Here is a 19,180-nt window from a genome sequence, read left to right on the forward strand (position 1 = left end):
GACACACCCCTTTACTCTCCCCTCTCTTTTTCTGTGACCCATGCATTGTCAAACTTCTATTTCATCATTACCTACTCAATGGGCATTGAATAAAAATTAAAAGTTTTCCTTGATTAAATATGAGCTCTGTGGCACCTGGCGTTCAGTCAGTTACCGTGCCTTTTATATCTTCATTTCAGAGCTGCAACCTGAACTCCCATGTTGGGATGGGAGGGTGTAGCCTGGAGAATAGACATGGGAGAGCGGAGCTGAAAGAAACCTAGAGGTCTCTAACTTTAGAGATAAGAAATCGGGCAGTAAACCAGTGAAGCCACCTCCTCAGAGCCTGAGCCCTTTGTCAACAGGACATTTGGAGCCCGAGCTGAGCAGCCTTGATGCTAAGCCACATGCCCTTCATGAAAATTATGCCGAGCAATGAAGGCAGGGCTTCATGGAGATGTGCTAGTTACTTCATCTTCGGTGCAGTGGATGCATCTAGGCTGTCGTACTTTACTCCTTTCTGAGAAAGGGGAAGGACAGTTGGACAGCCTAAAGCAATCAGGCAGAAACAGAACTTCAGAGATACCCCCTTCCTCCTCCATCACAGACATCTAAGTTCAGAATCTTACAAACCAATAATATCAATTTTCTATAACTCTTTTTCTCCTTATAAGAATATCCTAGTTTACACATTGTGATCTTAACTTCTCCTGAGAAGCAACCTCCCTTCCTCTTTCCTTCCCTTTCCTCCCATTATCGTTCTGTACCAGTTTGCTTTTTGTCTGCCACGTCTGGTAAACTAACTCTTACAGGGGAAGTGGCTTTGAACCCTAACACTAGAGGGCCACAGGCGGTCATGGGTTCACTTAACAAAGAGCAAGGCAACATCAAGAACAAAGACAAAAAGTACTACTCTAAAAATTAATGAAGAGTGATTGCTTGAGATCATCCATGCCAGGGAGCCTTCTTAAACAAAACATCGTTTCCGGAAAATGTCAACGGTCTTTCTCTGCCTTCCGCTTTTAGAGTTAACAACAACAAAGCACCAGGGCTGCCAAATGCTGCTGTGGCCGGGAGAGGAGGAAGAGTGGGCTCCAGGCTGAGGCGCTCTCCCGAGGGCTGCAGCCCAGTCTGTCTCTGGGGAATTCCATATAGAGGCACAGGCAAGAGCCCAGCCTTTCCCTTGGCCCGGCCTGAGCCACAGGCTGGTAACAGGTAACCCAGTTAATTACACCTAGCAAGTCACTCAGCCTCCCTGGGTTCTGTGGAGTCACTTGTGAAATAGGAATTTTTGTAGGTTAACTTTCCAAGTTGTTATTAACTGGTAACATTTTGCAAACAGCAAATGCAATGGGAAGAAAGTATGTTTTAACTCCTCTCTGTCTACAATGTATCCATCTCTCTCTTTTAAACTCTTACCTCCATAGGTTGGAATGCATTCAGCCTATGGTAACATACATTCCACCTATGATGCTATACATTGCTCTTCCCTGAATAGTATTAAAACAATCAAGGAAGCCCTGGCTGGGTAGCTCAGTTGGTTAGAACATTGTTATGACATGCCAAGGTTACCAGTTTAATCCCCAGTCAGGGCATGTATGAGAATCAACCAAGGGCTCTGGCCAGTTGGCTCAGTGGTAGAGCATCTGCCCAGCATGTGGATGTCCCAGATTCGATTCCTGGCCAGGGCACACAGAAGAAGAGCCTCTCAGCTTCTCTACCCCTCCCCCTCTCATCTCTCTCTCTCTCTCTCTCTCTCTCTTCCCCTCCCACAGCATGGCTCGATTGGAGCAAGTTGGCCCTGGGCACTGAGGATGGCTCCATGGCCTCTGCCTCAGGCACTAAGAAAAGCTCAGTTGCTGAGCAACAGAGCAGCGTCCCTGATGGGCAGAGCATCACCCCCTAGTGGGCTTGCTAGGTGGATCCCGGTCAGGGTGCATGAGGGAATCTGTCTCTCTGCCTCCCCTTCCCTCACTGAATAAAAAAAATAAATAAAAATAAAAGACTTGACCAATGAATGCATAAGTAAGTGGAACAATAAATCAATGTCTCTCTCTCTTCCTCTCTCTCTAAAAGCAATAAATACATAAAATTTAAAAAAATCAAGGAATATTTCTGGGCCAAAATGAGGCCAAGTCATCCAGATTATGAAAGTTACACACAAACACACTTAAGCATGTATTCACCCAACACATAATTTAAGGAACTGTACAGAAAAAGAAACAAGGTTAGTTTTGGATTACAGATTAACGGTTCCCACCTGTCAACGCGATTGCATACTGCTGAAGTCACAATCAGCATGTGCATGCCATTCGTTATTCTGCTCTCTTTCCCCAACTTATTGAGAGGCTGAGTATCATAAAAGATACGAACTTGGGCCTTGGGGTTAGAGAGAACTGGATCCAAATGCCAGCAGTCTCTTACAAGAATCATGATATTTGGCAACCATCCTGACCTCCACAAAACTTAATTTCCTTGTTTGTACAAAGGCGATGCTAAAAATAGTATCAACTTCACCGAATTATTTCTATGATTGAGATAATATAAGAATTCTTAGCACTGCATCTGGCTCGTGGTAAGGTTTTCATGAATGTTTCCGTTTTTCTTATATATACGTTAAAATATTCTTTATTGTTATGGTTTCATAGCATTCTAGAAAATTATTCAACCATGTTCTCTTTTCCCCCTCTTTTTATTACTGCTAGGAATTGGGGTTAAATTTATGTGGGGATATGTGCCTCATTGTTATAAATACATATTAAATACTCTTTTCTGCTGAGTTTATTTTCTTGGAGGACACTCGGGCTGGAAGCACAGGATAAAATGGAAGGTCTTCATGGACCTTCTTATAAGCGGCCCAAGTCCTCTCCAGAGGAAAGGAGAGCCATTTAAAGGCTGCTTTATGACGTTACTAAACCTGTCTTCTCACAGACACTCACTCCGGCTCTTCATTATTTTTATTCACTTATTATAGAAAATCAGCATAAAATCAGAGCCCAAATTTTCCAACTTGCTTTTCTGTAACTACTGCTAATTCACTTGAGTGTGCATGGGATATCTCTGTACCTTCACAATTTTTCCGTACATCTAAAACTGCTTTAAAAATGATGTCTATTAAGAGAAGAAGAAGAAAAAAAAAAGTGTTTATAAAGAATTCATAAAGAACGTCTACAGTTGTGGTTAAAAGGATCTATTTTATGGGTGTATCTATTTATGGGTGAAAAATAATCTAATTTCACCAAAATGTTGACACTCGTTCTCGGTTGGTGGTGGGATTATAGGTGATTCAAGACAGGGATGAGGGTGATCTTTCTCTTCATGTTATGTTTTCTCATTCAGAAAGACAGAACTGTATTTTTTAAAAATAAAACTCATGTCTCTTTAATTATTAAAAATATAATCATGTCTTCTGAATGCTATGAAAGGTGTTTTTTTAAATATTTTTTCTGTTGCCTTATCAAACTAAAGAGAGGACTAAATTAGCTTCTGTCAATGCCAAAGCCCCCGTGAATTCGGGTTGCTAATCGGGAGAGTAAGACGCTGAGCCACTGCGCAGGCACCACGGGAACCCCTGAGGTTTCTCTTCTTCGTGAGGGAGGGGCAAATGGAGCCCAGGCAGCTCAGCTGAGGCCGAGAGGCAATGAAGAGGGACAAATCGAGACGAACAGCGGCTGACTTGGCAGAACTACTAAACGACTTTGCAAAAGGCCTGTCACAATGGATAAACGGTGCCTCCCAGAAAAAAAAAGAAAGAAAGAGCTTAGAATTCCTGCCGTGCACACGCAATTACGTCCGGGGTTAAGATTGAGAGGAGGGAGAGAGAAAAACAAGGAAAGCAAGAGATCAAGAGACGCCTTAATGGATCTGAAGACATTTTCTTAGCTGAGCCCCTGGGAAGGAGAGGCCTGGAGAGAAACCCCGACAAAGCCTGTGCGCGCACGTCACTGTACACTCAGCCGCTGGGCAGATGACCAATGCGTCTGCGCGCCCCTTCTCCGGCTCAAGAATAATCGGCCAGTTGCTCTGTAGATGTTGACCACACACTAATTATTCTGATGGGAAATGAGGCATGAAACCTACAGCCCAAAACATGAGGTCCAGAGAGGACAGCCACACTGTCTCCCCAGCAGGTCCCTCCGGGGGTTCTCGCTGTCACTGAGGCCCAAGGGACTCAAAAATACCATGGCCTCCGATTCCTTCAAGGCAGACATTTTGGTAAAAGGCCTTTTTTTCTATGCAACAGAAGTATCTTTCTATACTAATTAACTGCAAAAGACACTAAAACAAACAAGACACTCTTTCTGAAGTGTATAACTGTGTTGTACAGAATGACAGCAACTCACCCAAGGAAGAGGCAGCAGGGAAGAGTGGGCCAAATCGCCCCTCCTCTTTAAAGGGACTACGTGGAGTTACCCTGCAAACACCAGTGACAGCCTTTGCATGATCACAAGAACTGTGCGCTAACAGAGTTCCCAGGGTTTGCTCTGCTGATTAGTCTGTCTCATGAATAAGCCCTCATTCTGGAATGAAGCAGAGGGCACTCTAAACAGCCTGATGCTGGTCTCAAACCAACAGATTGCATGTTATAAAGCTTCCCTCTGGCATCCTTGAATAAAGACATGTACACTCGGTGGCAAAAATATTTTCTGGTTCAAGGTTGTTTCAGGGTGGCATTCCTCTCGGCCCAGGGGTTTCAGGTCCTCCGGGCAGAAACCACCACCTGTTTTGGTCAACTGCCTCGATGAATAGAAAAATATATGATGATGCAAATGTTTGGGTGAGACAGACAGTTCCATCCTAGGCTCTGCCTCAAACCCCATGCCACTCAAATGCAATTCCCACCTATTCAGACACACACCTCAGTCGCCTCCTCTGAGGACAGAACCTGCCCGAAGGAGCTGCACCAGGCTAAGAACACAGAGAAGACCGCAAGCTCTCAGTAGCCTTGGCCTGCTTCCAACAGAAGAATTAAGAGTCAGTTGTGCCGGCTGGCCCAAAAGGCTGGTCATACCATGTTCTTCTGATGACCCAAACAGCAGCTATTGTGTTTGGGAGCCTGACACCGAATCCTTTAGCTTCAAATTAGAAAAGGCACTTCTTTGATAGATTTCTTCTTGTTCCAGTTTACAGGCAACTAATCCTCGCTGCGTTGGATCAGACAGACAGGCGTCATCAATTCAGGGAGAGCGAGCCGAGCCAGGTCCGCTCCATCTTCCCTCAATGAGCGGCGCGGAGCGGGGAGGGGGCAGGGGGAGGGAAAGAGGGAAGGAAAACCCAGCACGCCTGCACCCAGGACAGCTCGGCAAAGGCGGAGATGAGAGGCCAAGTTGCAGTGTCCACCCTGGCAGGTGGCAGCCCTCGCGTGCCAGAGGGAGAGGCGGCAACATCGCGAGGATGCCCAACACCCCAAGGCCTCTGGGCGCCACGGGGGCTGCAGGGTGAGGGGCAGGAGGAAGCAGTGTGACATCAAAACAAAGCAGCCGGCGGTGACAACATGAGGGACGTGGGACGCCTGCATGAGCTGGAGTTTCCACCCTCTGTGACCCAGAATGCAGTGACGAGCAAGGTAATGAGAGCACTTAGGAAATTAAATCTCAGAGAAACCAGCGCTTTCACAAGCAGGCATGAATTTATGCCACTAGGTCGTGCCAGGTGTGACTGGCGATTTGGTGTGAAGTCTCCCAGGAATAGCGGCCTAACGCTGGCAGGGAAACAATGAATGAAAACGAGCTAGAAGAGGTCCCCCCTCTGCCTCTGGACATCGAGTCCACGACAAGACTTCCCCTCATACACCCGTAGGCACTTCCTCCCCAGCAGCTCAACCACGGCATCCCACCCCTCACCCAGCATGTGCCCAGCGTCCTAGCTGGACTCCTCCGACTATTCCTGACGCTTTCTTCTCTCGCACAGACTCTCTCCCATCCCTTCCTGCCCCTGGATCTGTTTGGTCAAGTCTAAAATATGTGTCTACAGTATGGAGCCTCACAAGAGCTTATGGGGATAATGGTTCCCCACCCCCCACCCCCCCACCACCCCCTGTCTGACTCAGTGATCCCGGAAGCTCTCTCAGACCCTCAGAGACCCGTCCCTCCTGCCCACGGCGGAGTCGGGCTCTCAGGCCAATGTGTCAATCACCTTTACATGCTTCATCTCATGTTCTGAGAAGGAATGTTGCTATTTAAGAACAGAAATACGAAAGCATTTCTTGCCCCCAAGTGCCTAAATATTGGCAATCGTATGGCTCCTCCCCCCTTTGTTTTGCTGAGTAATGGCTCCCAAATGGCATCTGCACATATATACACACGCACCCGGCAAACCAGCAAATAGTATAAGCATGTGTGAGTGCGGGCACCAAATGGCATCTTCTTTACGTTGATAAATACAAGGAGCTGTACTTGTGCATTTATGTGCACACGGATGCAGCACCCTCCATGTCTCCACGACGTCTAGGGTCTGGCACTAGTCAAGGACCACTGTCCCTACCTTCATGGGATGGCTCCTCCAGAGTTTTTGTTATCAAAGACCCCTCGGTCCGCTTGACCGTCCTTACTGAGATACTCTCATGTGGAGACACAAAGGTGCACCTGTCCCTCACACCCCAGTGAACACCCTACCTCTGGAGGTGGTGGTCCAGGGCCTCGTCCTCGGCGCCAAGCAGGGCGGCCGCCCGGGTCAGGAGCTGGCGGCTGCAGCTGACGGACTTGAGTTCCAGGATGAGGAGGCCCAGGCAGAACATGGCTCCCATCTCCTCCAGGTCGCGGGTGCCGAACTGCAGACCCTGCCGGGCAGACAGAGCATCAGCAGTGACACCAGGCGGCATGCAGATGACCTGAGCAGGGGAGGAGGGTCTCCGGGACATGCAGCCGGGCAGTGAGAATCAACAGCCCTTACCGGGCCCAGCCCCATCTGTGTGCTTTGTGGATGGATGGTTCTCAGGCCGCGGCAGCCTGACATCTGGGGTTTCACAGAGCGCCCGGAGGCAGGAGGGTGCATGCACACACACAAGGCATCTCCCCCACAGCAGTCAAAGCACCCTTCTTAGAAAGGGGTTCACTGCTAAAACCAAAGATGTAAACAATCTTACTAAGAAATGCCCTTCTTCTTCTCCTACATATTTATCAAGCAAGGCAGGATTCTCCATATAGAAATACTGAAACGAACAAAAAAGCCTTTGTTTAGAACAATCTATGTATCTGTACTGTGATAATGCCTGAAAGAAGAGCCGTGACATGACTCTGTGCTATGAAGTAACAGATAATAACAGTGAACACGCCACTTTATTGAGCATTTACTACGTGCTGGAAACTGTTCTGAGCCCTTTATATGCATTAACTCAGTGATTCCTCACCAAATCCCAAGAGGTAGGTACTGCATTTTCTCCGTTGCACAGAGGACATTTAGACCCATAGAACTTATACTTTATCCACAGCCTCACAGTTACGACAGAGACTAGAGACCCGTGAGTGAATTCTGACTTGACTAGTCCAATGAAAGTGCTGGACACAGAACAGGAGGGACTCAATTACATGGTAAGGTCAAAAGTGCATGTATTCTGAAGTTGAACACTGATTTCACTCTTTTCTGACTGTGTCATCTGGGACTTAACCACTATGAGCCTTGATCTTCCCATCTGTAAAATGGGATGCTAATTCTTTCCTCCATATACTTAGGCACATAGTTAACAAGGGCTATTTCAAAGTCCTCACAACATTAATATTAGCTCCATTCCTCTTCTCATCTTTCTAGTAATAACGTTTAACATGTCAAAATTCAGTGTGCTCCGTAAGTTTAGGTGTTTATGAAGTCCATTTCACTTAAATGAGAAAGAAATCAGTAGTTGAGTATTATTCTTTAAATAGATTCTCACATCCTAATAAGGGCAAGTTAAAGGAGAGGAATAGGACAGTAAAGATTTTTAAAAACTGGTCCCCAGGAGCCATGCAGGTCCAGACCAGAAAGTCCTAAGCCCCACAGAAGACTCTCCAAGGGGACGGACAAAGGAGGGTGGACCATTCTCCAGCCTAGGTCAGCCGTTTGAAAACCTGATTGGCTTCACATCTGCATACCTGCTTTCCTGCAGGGAGGAGACATCATGGCAGAGTTAAGGGGAGTCTCTCCTCTGCACACAGCAGCAGCAAGAGGAGAACAGGTGTTTAACAAGTCATTTTTCTTCTGTCAATAGAAAAGATCACTTTTTAAAGAGAGAGGAAAAGCTCGGAGCCTCTCTCCAAGCTCGGCAGCTCTGTGGTCTCTGATTCTCCCCACCCTGTCTGCCAGGCTGTCTTCCAGGCTGCACTTCTTGACTCTAGCACGGCCGGCCTGGGGGAAGGCAGTGAAGGGACGGTCACACCCTCCTCGTCGGTCAGCCACCTCAATAGCGGCCAGGGAGAGGACACGAGAAAAAGAGGCATTAGGATCCGATTCATACTATTCAATACCAAGGATAATGAATCAACATGCATGGAACAGAGGAGAAAATGGTGTGCTTCAGAAAGGCTGTATATGTGTGAGGGCCTCAGGAGGACAGACCCAGGCAGGAGAGAACACTGGACGGACACCACACGTGGGTGAAGAAAAGGTTTGTGATTCCTTTTAAAGTATCAGGAGAGCCCTGTTGTTAGAATAGCCAAGACACAGAAACAACCTAAGTATCCATTAATGGATGAACAAATGAAGAAAAGGTGATAGCTGCTATCTCTATCTATATCTACCTATCCATCCATCCATCCACCTACCTTCCTACCTACCAACCTCCCTATCTATACTGAACACTGAAATTTACAACAACAGAGATGGACCCTGAGTGCTTTGTGCTAAGTGAAAAAAGTCACACAAAGACAAAAACTGTATGATCTCACTTATATGTGAAATCTAAAAAAAAAAAACAACCACAAAAAAACATAGATACAGAGAACAGACTGATGATTACTAAAGGTAGGGGTGGGTAGTGGGCAAAATGGGGCAAAGGGTACCGACCTTCAGTTATGAAAGAAGTAAGACCAGGGATATGTACTGTACAACAGGGTGACTACAGTCAATACAGTAACGTATATGTGAAAGTTGCTGAGAATAGCGCTTAAAAGTTCTCAAGAAAAATTTGTAACTGAACGGGTGATGAATGTTAACTAGACTTGTGGTGATAACTTTGCAATCTATGCAAATATCTAATTGTTATGTTGTATTACCTGAAACTAATACAATATGTCAATTATAACTCAATAAAATAGCATAAACTTAATACAAAAAAACTAATATAGCACATAAGGCAGCAAGCCAACCTCGTTCATATATATATGAATATATATTTTTATATATACCAATTTAAAGTTATTTATGTTCAGAAATAGAAATACAAGCAAACAGTCAAACAACATCATCTAGAGATTATTTTTCTAAGAATGGCATGGGATGATGTCATTAGGAAATCCACTAACATAGTGTTTAACACACAGAGAGCTCAGAAGGCAGAGAGAAAAAAAATGAGGATCCTCTGAATGACGCATTCACGTCTGATACAAGTCATAGTATTATACGAGCCCAGGACTATCTCTATACCTGGGCAGCACTGGGAACAGCACTGCATGCTGGGTGCAGTCACAGGCCCTGGGGCCCCAGTGCTGAGGGCTCAGTCCCAGAGCTGCCACTTACTGCTCTGTCTTGGGTGTGGTCGCTGGGATGAGTGGAGTCATTTGACCTATCAGTGCCTCCATTTCCCCATCTGTATAATGGAAATAATAAAAACCATAATACTACCACCTATCTCATGGAACTGCTGAGATCATTCAGGGAGTTTGCTCATCTGTATATAAATTTAGATTAGTTCTTGGCCCACTGCTCATGACCCAAGTTTTTATTATCACACAATCCAAGTCCTTATTATTATCACCAATGACAGCAAATACTTACATAAAACCAATAGCCAATATGATACTTGACATACACAGTCTTTCTTAAAACTATGGCTAAAACTATGACCTGCAGTCACTACTGTCATTTATCATCATTTGACAACTTTCAAATGATTCAGTAAGATAAGAAAAAAATGAGTCATAAGTATTAGGGGAAAATCACATTATCATTATTTGAAGACTGATAACGTGCTAAAACCAAAGGAATCAAGTGAAACAGAAAATCTATTCGATATAAGGTAAGAACTGAGTAAGTAGACAAGGTACAAATTAAGTATCCAAAATCAATTTTCTTTCTATAAACCAGTAAAATAAATTATTAAGTATAATAAAAATCCCATTCACAATAACACCACAACTATAAACTACCTAGGACCAGAATTAATAGCAAATACCCCAAGGGTTGTATGATGAACCCCATGAGTTTGCCACAAGATAACAAGAAAAATTTAAGTAAATGAAGAAATAGGCTGGATTCTGAGAAAGCAAAGCCCAGAACTGTGTGATATCAATTCTCCCTGTGTCAGGCTAAGAAAGCAAAGAAATCAAAACACCAATAGGGATTCTCAGACGTGGCAAACTAATTCCACTTCAGACGACTGCATGGTAAGAACACCCAACAGCAGTCTCAGAACAAAGAGCAAAAAATGATAATGGGGTTTTTTCTCACCAGATAAACAGAAGATCTCATACACTTTCAGTGATTTTTTTTTTTTTTTTGTATTTTTCCGAAGCCAGAAACGGGGAGGCAGTCAGACAGACTCCTGCATGCACCCGACCGGGATCCACCCAGCACGCCCACCAGGGGGTGATGCTCTGCCCATCTGGGGCGTCGCTCTGTTGCAACGAGAGCCATTCTAGCACCTGAGGCAGAGGCCACAGAGTCATCCTCAGCGCCCGGGAAAACTTTGCTCCAATGGAGCCTTGGCTGCGGGAGGGGAAGAGAGAGACAGAGAGGAAGGAGAGGGGGAGGGGTGGAGAAGGAGATGGGCGCTTCTCCTGTGTGCCCTGGCCAGGAATCGAACCTGGGACTCCTGCACGCCAGGCTGACGCTCTATCACTGAGCCAACTGGCCAGGGCCCAGTGATTTTTTTTATTGGTTGCTTTTAGAGAGACGGAGATGGGAAGGAAGATAAAGAATTAGAGAGAGAGAGAGAGAGAGAGAAAGAAGAAGGAGGGAGGAAGGGAAGGAGGGAGGGAGGGAGGAAAGGAGTGAGGGAGGGAGAGAGAGAGGGAGGGAGGGAGGGAGAAGGGAAGGGGCATTCATTTGTTGTTCCACTAGGTGCACATTCATTGGTTGCTTCCCGTCTGTGCTCTGAGTGGGGATCCAACCCCCAACCTTCGTGTTTTGGGACAATGTTCCAACCAACTGAGCTAACCAGCCCAGGGCCTACACTTACATGATTGAATATTATGGTATTTATTCAAAGCATGGGCAGACAGGTCAAGGGAAGAACACCAAAAACACCAAAGACCACAAAATATGCAAAGGTTTGCATAAGATACAGGAGCCTTTCAAGTCACCAGGAAATGAACAGTGATGGAAATAAAATAAAAATCATTGTTTCAGGGAAAAGTCTATCCACAGATACAAAATTACTTCTTTTCAGTTAAAGTTAAATGTTTTAAAAATGAATGATTAGAGAAAAAATAAACTATAGAGTCATATGTTTTATCATCTCCCACCACAAGATCAATCAATGCATATCCCCCAAGAAGACGCCATAAAGGGAAATATTAATGATTGCTTAAATAAAATTTAAATATACCTAAATAGCCTGAAATATCACAACCTAAACTAAAAAGGGAAATTTATTGGCAATAAAGGGAAAATAATGTCATTTGATATAAAATGCAAATTACTGTAACAGTAAAACAGCATGATTTGCTTCTCAATTCATTTTTGTCCTCACTCCCCAAATCAGAATGGTCTGCTGGTAAAGAACTAAACACAGGACAGTCTGTGATTGGTGGAAGGCCATTTTACTGAAGTGTTTCCAAAGGACAATGGGCTAAGAGTTCAAAAGCCTTAAAAATGTTTAAGCGCTTGGAGTTCGTTCAAATTCCAGAAATTAAGCTTCAAATAAATAATCATAAGATGAACAACAGACAAAGTCCTAAATGGACACCAGTATATCATTAGCCAAGTGAGCTTGACTGTATTCACATCATGAAATAATCATGTCATGATGGGTACTGATCAGGAAATACCACGGGGACAGATTTGTGACAGTGTCAAAGTGCAATACGCTGACTACAGTACAGCTCAAGCTTATCCACATGGTCCAATTTTATTTTTTAAACTTTTAATGATTTATATGAACTAAAATGTTAACAGATTATGAAGAGTGAGGATACATCATTTAAATTTTCTTGTTTTCCCTATTTTTTGAATCATGAAAAGTAAGTAACCGCTTTTTGTCACTCTTTTCTAAAAACATTGTTTTTAATTTATTGATTTCAGTGCAATAGGAAAGGGGAAGGTGGAAAGGGAAAAAGAGAGGGAAAGAGAGAAGAGAGGAACATCGATCTGCTCCTGTGTGTGTCCTGACTGGGGATCGAACCGGCAACCTCTGCGCTTCAGGACGATGCTCTAACCAACTGAGCCATCCGGCCAGGGCTTTGCCACTCATTATTACTTAAGCAATGCATATAAGCCTGAAAAGAATGGTATATCTGAATTAACATGCTATTTTATATAATAAGTGATTTTAAATTTATAGTAAAATTAAAGTTTACTTTTATAAATTGGTAAATTAAAATTAAAGACTGTAATGTAAATATTTAAAAACATCAAAAGGCAAAATAAAGAGCTGGTTAGATGTATTTAGTGACTTGATGCTGGCTTCCTCCTTCATACAACCTACCTGGTATCTCCAGTTTCCCCTGAATTTTTGGGGGTCACTGGGCTTGTGCCTAGTTTTCTTTGAGGTAAGCATCCTATAGCATAACATCTAGTAACAATAAAGCAACAAGAAATCTACTTCTTTGGTACTGTCCCTAGAAATAAGTCTCAGAATCTTTACAAAGTGCCAGTGTGAGTGGAGAGACAGAAAATTTGAAGTTTTAAACAAGTTGGGATGGTCTGTGAACTGAATTAAAATTGTATTTCCTCCACCACAACATGCACCCAGCAGAGGAGTTAAAACTAAGCCCATCCAGCCACAGAGATCTGTGAACTCTTAAAAGGTGGCTGAGAAGAGAGAAGACCGGGCTCCTATGCTTCCCCCGCCAATCGACTCCATCAAATGGACTCTAATGCTCTCACGCTGAGGACAAAATCAATCAGGAAGCACGCTGGTGTCTCTGCCAGACTCCATCTGATGGGCTTCTCTGGACAAAGCCCCTCCGTGTCCATCCGTTCAGCCCAGGCTTCCTAATCCATTACTGACGATTGTTTCCTTAGTAACTGCAAAAGGGCCCATATTCACTGGCACAGCAGGGCTGAAGGTGTGGGCTGGATTTCAAATGCGTCCTTTATTCCTGTGCTGGACCTTCCCAGGGTCTTTTAGTGGTGCATTTGTGCTTTGGCCATGAATGACACAGCAGACAGCTGTGTCCTCTGTGACTGCCTTTCCCCGTCTTTCTAGACCACAGACATGAGGATAAATATGAATCAGGTTGTATTTTAGATGGTCTATAATTTGAGCACCGAGAAGAATCTTAGCAGGCTTAACTCTTCATTTATAGACTCATAAGCTGGCAACACCTTACTCAAGATTATGTGGCTAGGTATCACCAGAATCAGGGTCACAATAAATGTCACTCAACACTCATCAAATGTTGGTGTCGATATGCAAGGCTTTAAACTTCATGTATTTGTCTGTTAAAAGCTTTTGGAGGTTTGGAGGCCATATTTCCTTTTGGGTTATATGCTCCCCTAAGTTCTACTTATGCAAAGATCCCTTTCCTTTACTCAGTAAGAAAGTGGAAGCCTCGCCCAATATAATACCAGGAACATATGCATGATCAGTCCTTCTATTCTGCTCACTGTCTGGACTGGAGAGCTGACACTTTCTATGTGGAATTCTTTTTTTTTTTTTTAAGAGTACATTTATTAAAGCTTGGGACAGTGAAACAAACGAAGGGCTTAGGGTAAAAGAGGCAACAGGAGAGAGCCTAAACCAGGCTCTCTAGAAACATTGCTAAGAAAAAAGTGAGCCACACTGGGTTGCGTGGACTCATTGGAAGTCAAGTCACAGTGAAAGCAATGAGCCACAGCAGGGCTGCTGTTAGCTCACCGAAAAGTCAGAAAAAAGGGGGCCTTGGAAACAGGATCAGGGGTTTAGCGCAGGACCAGCTCCCACTGCCCATTGCTCCCTTGGTTCCAAGTCTCATGGGGACTCTTAGAGTTTAGGAGAGAAAAGTAAATCTGCACACCTGAGAGGAAAGAAAAGCAAGAGCATGCTCCAGAAGAATCCTGCCTGGATCCTCCTTTTCCTATGGGCACAAGTCTAAACATCTTTGGTTCTGCTTACCAAGTAAAGGGAATATGCTAAAATCATATCCACCCCAGAACTGCTGAATGGTGACAGCAAATGGCACATCTGTGGTCCCCCAGGGTTGGCTGGCATCAGCGTACAGAGAGGCTTTCAAACTCTATGAGCACAGAAATAATAATAGGAATAAACAGTCACTGAGATGAGCACTGTCAGGTTGTCGCTGCTCTAATGAGTCATTCTGAAGACCACTTTTCAATATACTGTTAATCCTCCATCCTTCACTTCCTTATTCCCCATTGGAAACTTTATTTCTACCTGTTCTTAAAGCAGGTAGTTAGTTTCTTCCAAATCAGGACTCACTACAGATTTCCTAATCTGAGTTCACTGCTGTTCACAGCAAAAAAAAAAAAAAAAAAAAATTAATATCCATTAATTAACAAGTAATACAAAGTCTCACATGGCTTATTGATGTGTTACTGCTATCTGGCTATTCAGTGGATGTTTGGGGCTAGAAGAAATAAGGCAGAACAGGTAAATTCTGGGAAAAGGATTGGGAAGAAATCTCCAGGTCTTCCGTGACCCTATTGAAGGCAGGAGAGATTGGGAATAAATGAGGCAGGGAATTAATTTTAAAATCCTGGCTTCCTTCTGTCCTTAGAAATAATCCCCTTTGCTTTCCATGTGATCCAAGCAGTCAACCAGTGTTATGTCCTGTTTGTACATACCCGTTCTCTGATCCTTCATGATGCTTGGCATTACACCCCAAACACCACTTTCCTCAGATTTTTTTTAATGTGAGAAGAGGGGAAATAGACTCTTGTATGCACCCCAACTGGGATCCATCCAGCAATCCCCACCTGGGGCTGACGCTTGAATCAACCAAGCTATCCTCCATGTCTGAGGCTGACACTTGGACCAACCGAGACATTGGCTGTAAGAGGGGAAGAGAGGGAGAAAAGGAAGAGAGAGGGGAAGAGAAGTAGATGTTTGCTTCTCATGTGTGCTCTGACCAGAGATCGAACCCAGGGCGTCTGCACTCTGGACTGATGCTCTATCCGCTTTCGCCTGATTTATTCATCTAGCACAGTTCTCCACAACTCTGGAATGAACTTGTAGACAAATCTCATGACTTCTAGCTCTTCTATGATAGAAGTTCAAACTAGAAATATCCTCTGATATGTAAATACACATTTGAATCTTTATTCAAAGGCAAGGCTTCTCTTAGTTGAGGTTGGTAGTGAACTGGCAACTTGAATGAGGCTGGGATTTTGAGAGGTAGCAGGGGGTGGGATTTTTTTCTAATGCATGTATTGCTATTTTGGATGCTTCCAGTATTAGACCCAATCAGAGGGCAGGAGGATGAAGGATCAGTCTCAGGTGGTGGGTGCAGTTACTCTCTGATGTGGGGGCCACGTGGGTGGGAATGTACAATTGCTATTCTTGGGAATTTCCTATTGAGGGGTCTTCTCACTTCTCCCTTTCTTGACATGGGCAGATATGCAGATCTCTACACATTGCTGCACAGTCCGTAGAGAACATTTCCTCTGCCGTAGAATGGCTGGGGTTTCTTTACCCTGTGGATGCCCAATCAGATGACGCCTGAGCGGGCCCTCTGCTGTCTTCTTCACACACAAGCCACACACCTCTGGGCTACAGGGAACACGTATGTACCTCTTCCCAGAGAAATTATTCCAGATGAACACTGCCTATGATCCACACTCAACCAAATTATCCAGCATATTGCTTATCCTCTGGATGAGGGTGGGACTCCACCCCCAGTCCACTATGGCTCCCACATTCCCGGGGCCCCACCGAAGCTGCCCCTCCAGGTTTGGACAGGGGAGAAGCAATGGGCAGTCACAACGTGTGATCCTTACCAAGCAACCTTCTTTCTACACCGGCCTCCTCCTGCACTCTGGACCTGGCTCACGGGTCAAAAGTCACGGTCTTTAATGGTAAACATTTCCTACGAAAACATTTTATTTTCAGCAACATTTTTAAGTGTTTGGCAGCTTACTTAACTGGAAACCTCGGTGGTAATTTTAACACCTAATTACACTCTAACACTTTGGATTTTCTGCACAAGAGTTAAGGGCTTTGCACTGAATTTCTCTACCTCTCAGGCAAATTTATTTCTGATGAATGGAGTAACTGGTCATGTTAAAAAGCCATAGTTGGCCCTGGCTGGTTGGCTCAGTGGTAGAGCGTCGGCCTGGCATACAGAAGTCCCGGGTTCAATTCCCGGCCAGGGTACATAGGAGAAGCGCCCATCTGCTTCTCCACCCCTCCCCCTCTCCTTCCTCTCTGTCTCTCTCTTCCCCTCCCACAGCCGAGGCTCCATTGGAGCAAAGACGGCCCGGGCGCTGGGGATGGCTCCTTGGCCTCTGCCCCAGGCGCTAGAGTGGCTCTGGTCGCAACAGAGCATCGCCCCCTGGTGGGCAGAGCATCGCCCCCTGGTGGGCGTGCCAGGTGGATCCCGGTCGGGCGCATGTGGGAGTCTGTCTGACTGTCTCTCCCCGTTTCTAGCTTCAGAAAAATAAAAAAAAAAAAAAAAAAAAAAAAAAAAAAAGGCCATAGTCTCTGATCAAATGGAAGCAGGTTCTGACTTCCAGAGTGACTGGGTGCTGACATGACAGCCCGCGAAGGTGCTTCCAGGAGGAGCCTCCTCTAATTCTCACTGACGCCCTTTATCCCGTACAATGAATGGCTGAGTTCCTTTTGGAAAAAGCTGACCCATTCTGCGGACACATATACACGTAAATAGTACATTTCAAAGCCTGCTCACAATGACCATGTAGACCATTTTGATCACTATAAGCGGAAGCCTTATTCACCATTCCCTTCATTTCCAAAGTAGGACCATTACTTTTGTCTACTCCGATCAAGTGTGACCTTCTTGAGGCCAAGGGCTCAGCCCCAGGCATGTGTTTCTGCCTGGGCTTGCACTCCAAACCCGTGAAGCAGTATTTCCTGATCTCATCACAATCCTATAAAGGATGTTAACATCCCCGTTTCTACCGCCAATGAGACCGGTGTGCAGAGCAATCCCCTATCTAGTCAAAGACCACGCAGTTGGTAAATAGCAGGTTTGAGATTTGAACCCAAACTGGCTCTGAGGCCATAGAGTTTAACAACAACACGTGGACCCCTTATGGCTAATTTAGGCGTCAGGTACTTCACCGAGAGGCAACACTGTAAGATACGTTCCCGTTACAGTGCGTTTATGCATTCAGTATCTGTTCGTTCCTCAGGGCTTCCCCAAGCTGCGGCTGAGCACACTATGAGAGTCTTCCCGAGTCCGGCCCCCCACAGGAGGAACACACGCTCAGCTCCGGCACAGCCTCAGAAGCGGTCGCTCTTCCTGGAGAGCCTAACACCTGAGAGTACCCCCTTCCCAGCCATGTGCTGCCAAACTAAGAAGAAAAGAAAAACTAGGCAGTTAACAACCGCACTCTTAATATGAAATGGCGATAAGGCAGGACGCTCAATTCTGCGCCTAAATATGAACTTCCTGCCTAACACACGGAACGTAAGAGTAAGAATCAGGTGTCATGACAGAAGCAAGAGGAGGTTTCGGGAAGGAGGTGCCTTCATTGCTCTACGGACCCTGTCCCCACCTGCTGCCACGCTCAGGGCTCCCAGCTCCCGCACGGCCGGTGGGACCCGCAGGTGGTACACCTCAGCAAGCCTCCATTGCTTCAGAAAGGCTGACTCTCCTTCCCTCGGGCACCTTCAGTCTCCACCACCAACCACCCAGGAGTTCCCATACCCTGTGTCCACAGGACAGAGGAAGCAGGGGGCATCCTTAGCGCGAGCCTGGCCTTGCGTGACACCTTAGTGACTACACCCAGTGCTCCTTCCTGCTTTGGAGTAAGGTGTAAGGATTAGCAGGCTCGAGTCGGACTTCTTTGTAAACCCTAAGGTGTCTGTTCATTGGGAGCTTTCTTCAAGAAGGAAAAGAAGCCCCGGATAGCTCAGTTGGTTACAGCTTCCTCCCAAAGTACAGAGGTTGCCGGTTTGATCCTTGGTCTGATCAGGGCACACTGAAGAACAGATCTATGTTCCTGTGTGTGTGTGTGTCTGTCTCCCTCCTCTCATCTCTCTCTAAAAATCAATACATTAATTAAAAAAAAAAAAAAAAAAAAAAAAAGAAGTGTTTCATGACTATAGATAGCATAATGTGCTGGCGGCAGTTCGGAAGCTTAGGGACAGTCCCAACCAGCACTGTTACAGCAGCAGCGAGAGGACCTCTGAGCCCTCGATAAGCAGGAGGGCTGGAACCCAAACTCAGACCCCTGGGGCCCTGCACTCCGAATGCCTCCACCAAGACGTGGCGGCTGCTGGCCTCCAGAGGTCCCTACTCCGTTTCTCTCTGTGCTGTGCCCCAGGCCAGTGGCCCCTTTAAACCAGGAACAGGAAACATAACAAAGAGGTGCCCTTCCCTGTGACCTGTGGCCAGGCTACCACCTTCAGTCCGGGCAGAACAAGTCCACACGCAGCAACGCCGTGATCACCACACAGGACAGGGCATTTCTGGAAGAACACTATCAACCATGAACTTGAAAAAGCGACTTGCATTTAGCAGTAACACCCAGTCTTTCTCTGGCATTTTTATATCTCACTTTTAGTCACTTTTCCAACCTATGGGGCAATAGATTTCCACTCTAAACATCACCCCTGATCGATACCTGTAGATATACACACAGAGAGAGTATTTTCTGTATCTTATAGCTTTACGCACGCACCCTGGTTCTGCCCCGAGGTTGTGTATAAATAAATCGCCAGCCTGGTTCCCCACTCACACCACTGGAGAACACTCCTGCGGAATACTAACCCGGAGCGCTCAGGAGG

General features: G+C 45.4%; 1 protein-coding gene across 4 annotated transcripts in view; it reads right to left on the reverse strand.

The window, feature by feature from the left end:
- AGBL1 (AGBL carboxypeptidase 1) overlaps positions 1–19,180 on the reverse strand; it is an 822,308-nt gene that overhangs the window by 345,060 nt on the left and 458,068 nt on the right. For all 4 annotated transcript variants that reach the window (XM_066355294.1, XM_066355295.1, XM_066355296.1 and 1 more), the window contains one exon: positions 6,594–6,757. In XM_066355294.1, the coding sequence (XP_066211391.1) occupies positions 6,594–6,757 (164 nt within the window). The remainder of the gene's footprint in view (positions 1–6,593; positions 6,758–19,180) is intronic.

The sequence above is a fragment of the Saccopteryx leptura genome, chromosome 13, assembly GCF_036850995.1.
Source record: "Saccopteryx leptura isolate mSacLep1 chromosome 13, mSacLep1_pri_phased_curated, whole genome shotgun sequence".
Lineage (NCBI taxonomy): Eukaryota > Metazoa > Chordata > Mammalia > Chiroptera > Emballonuridae > Saccopteryx > Saccopteryx leptura.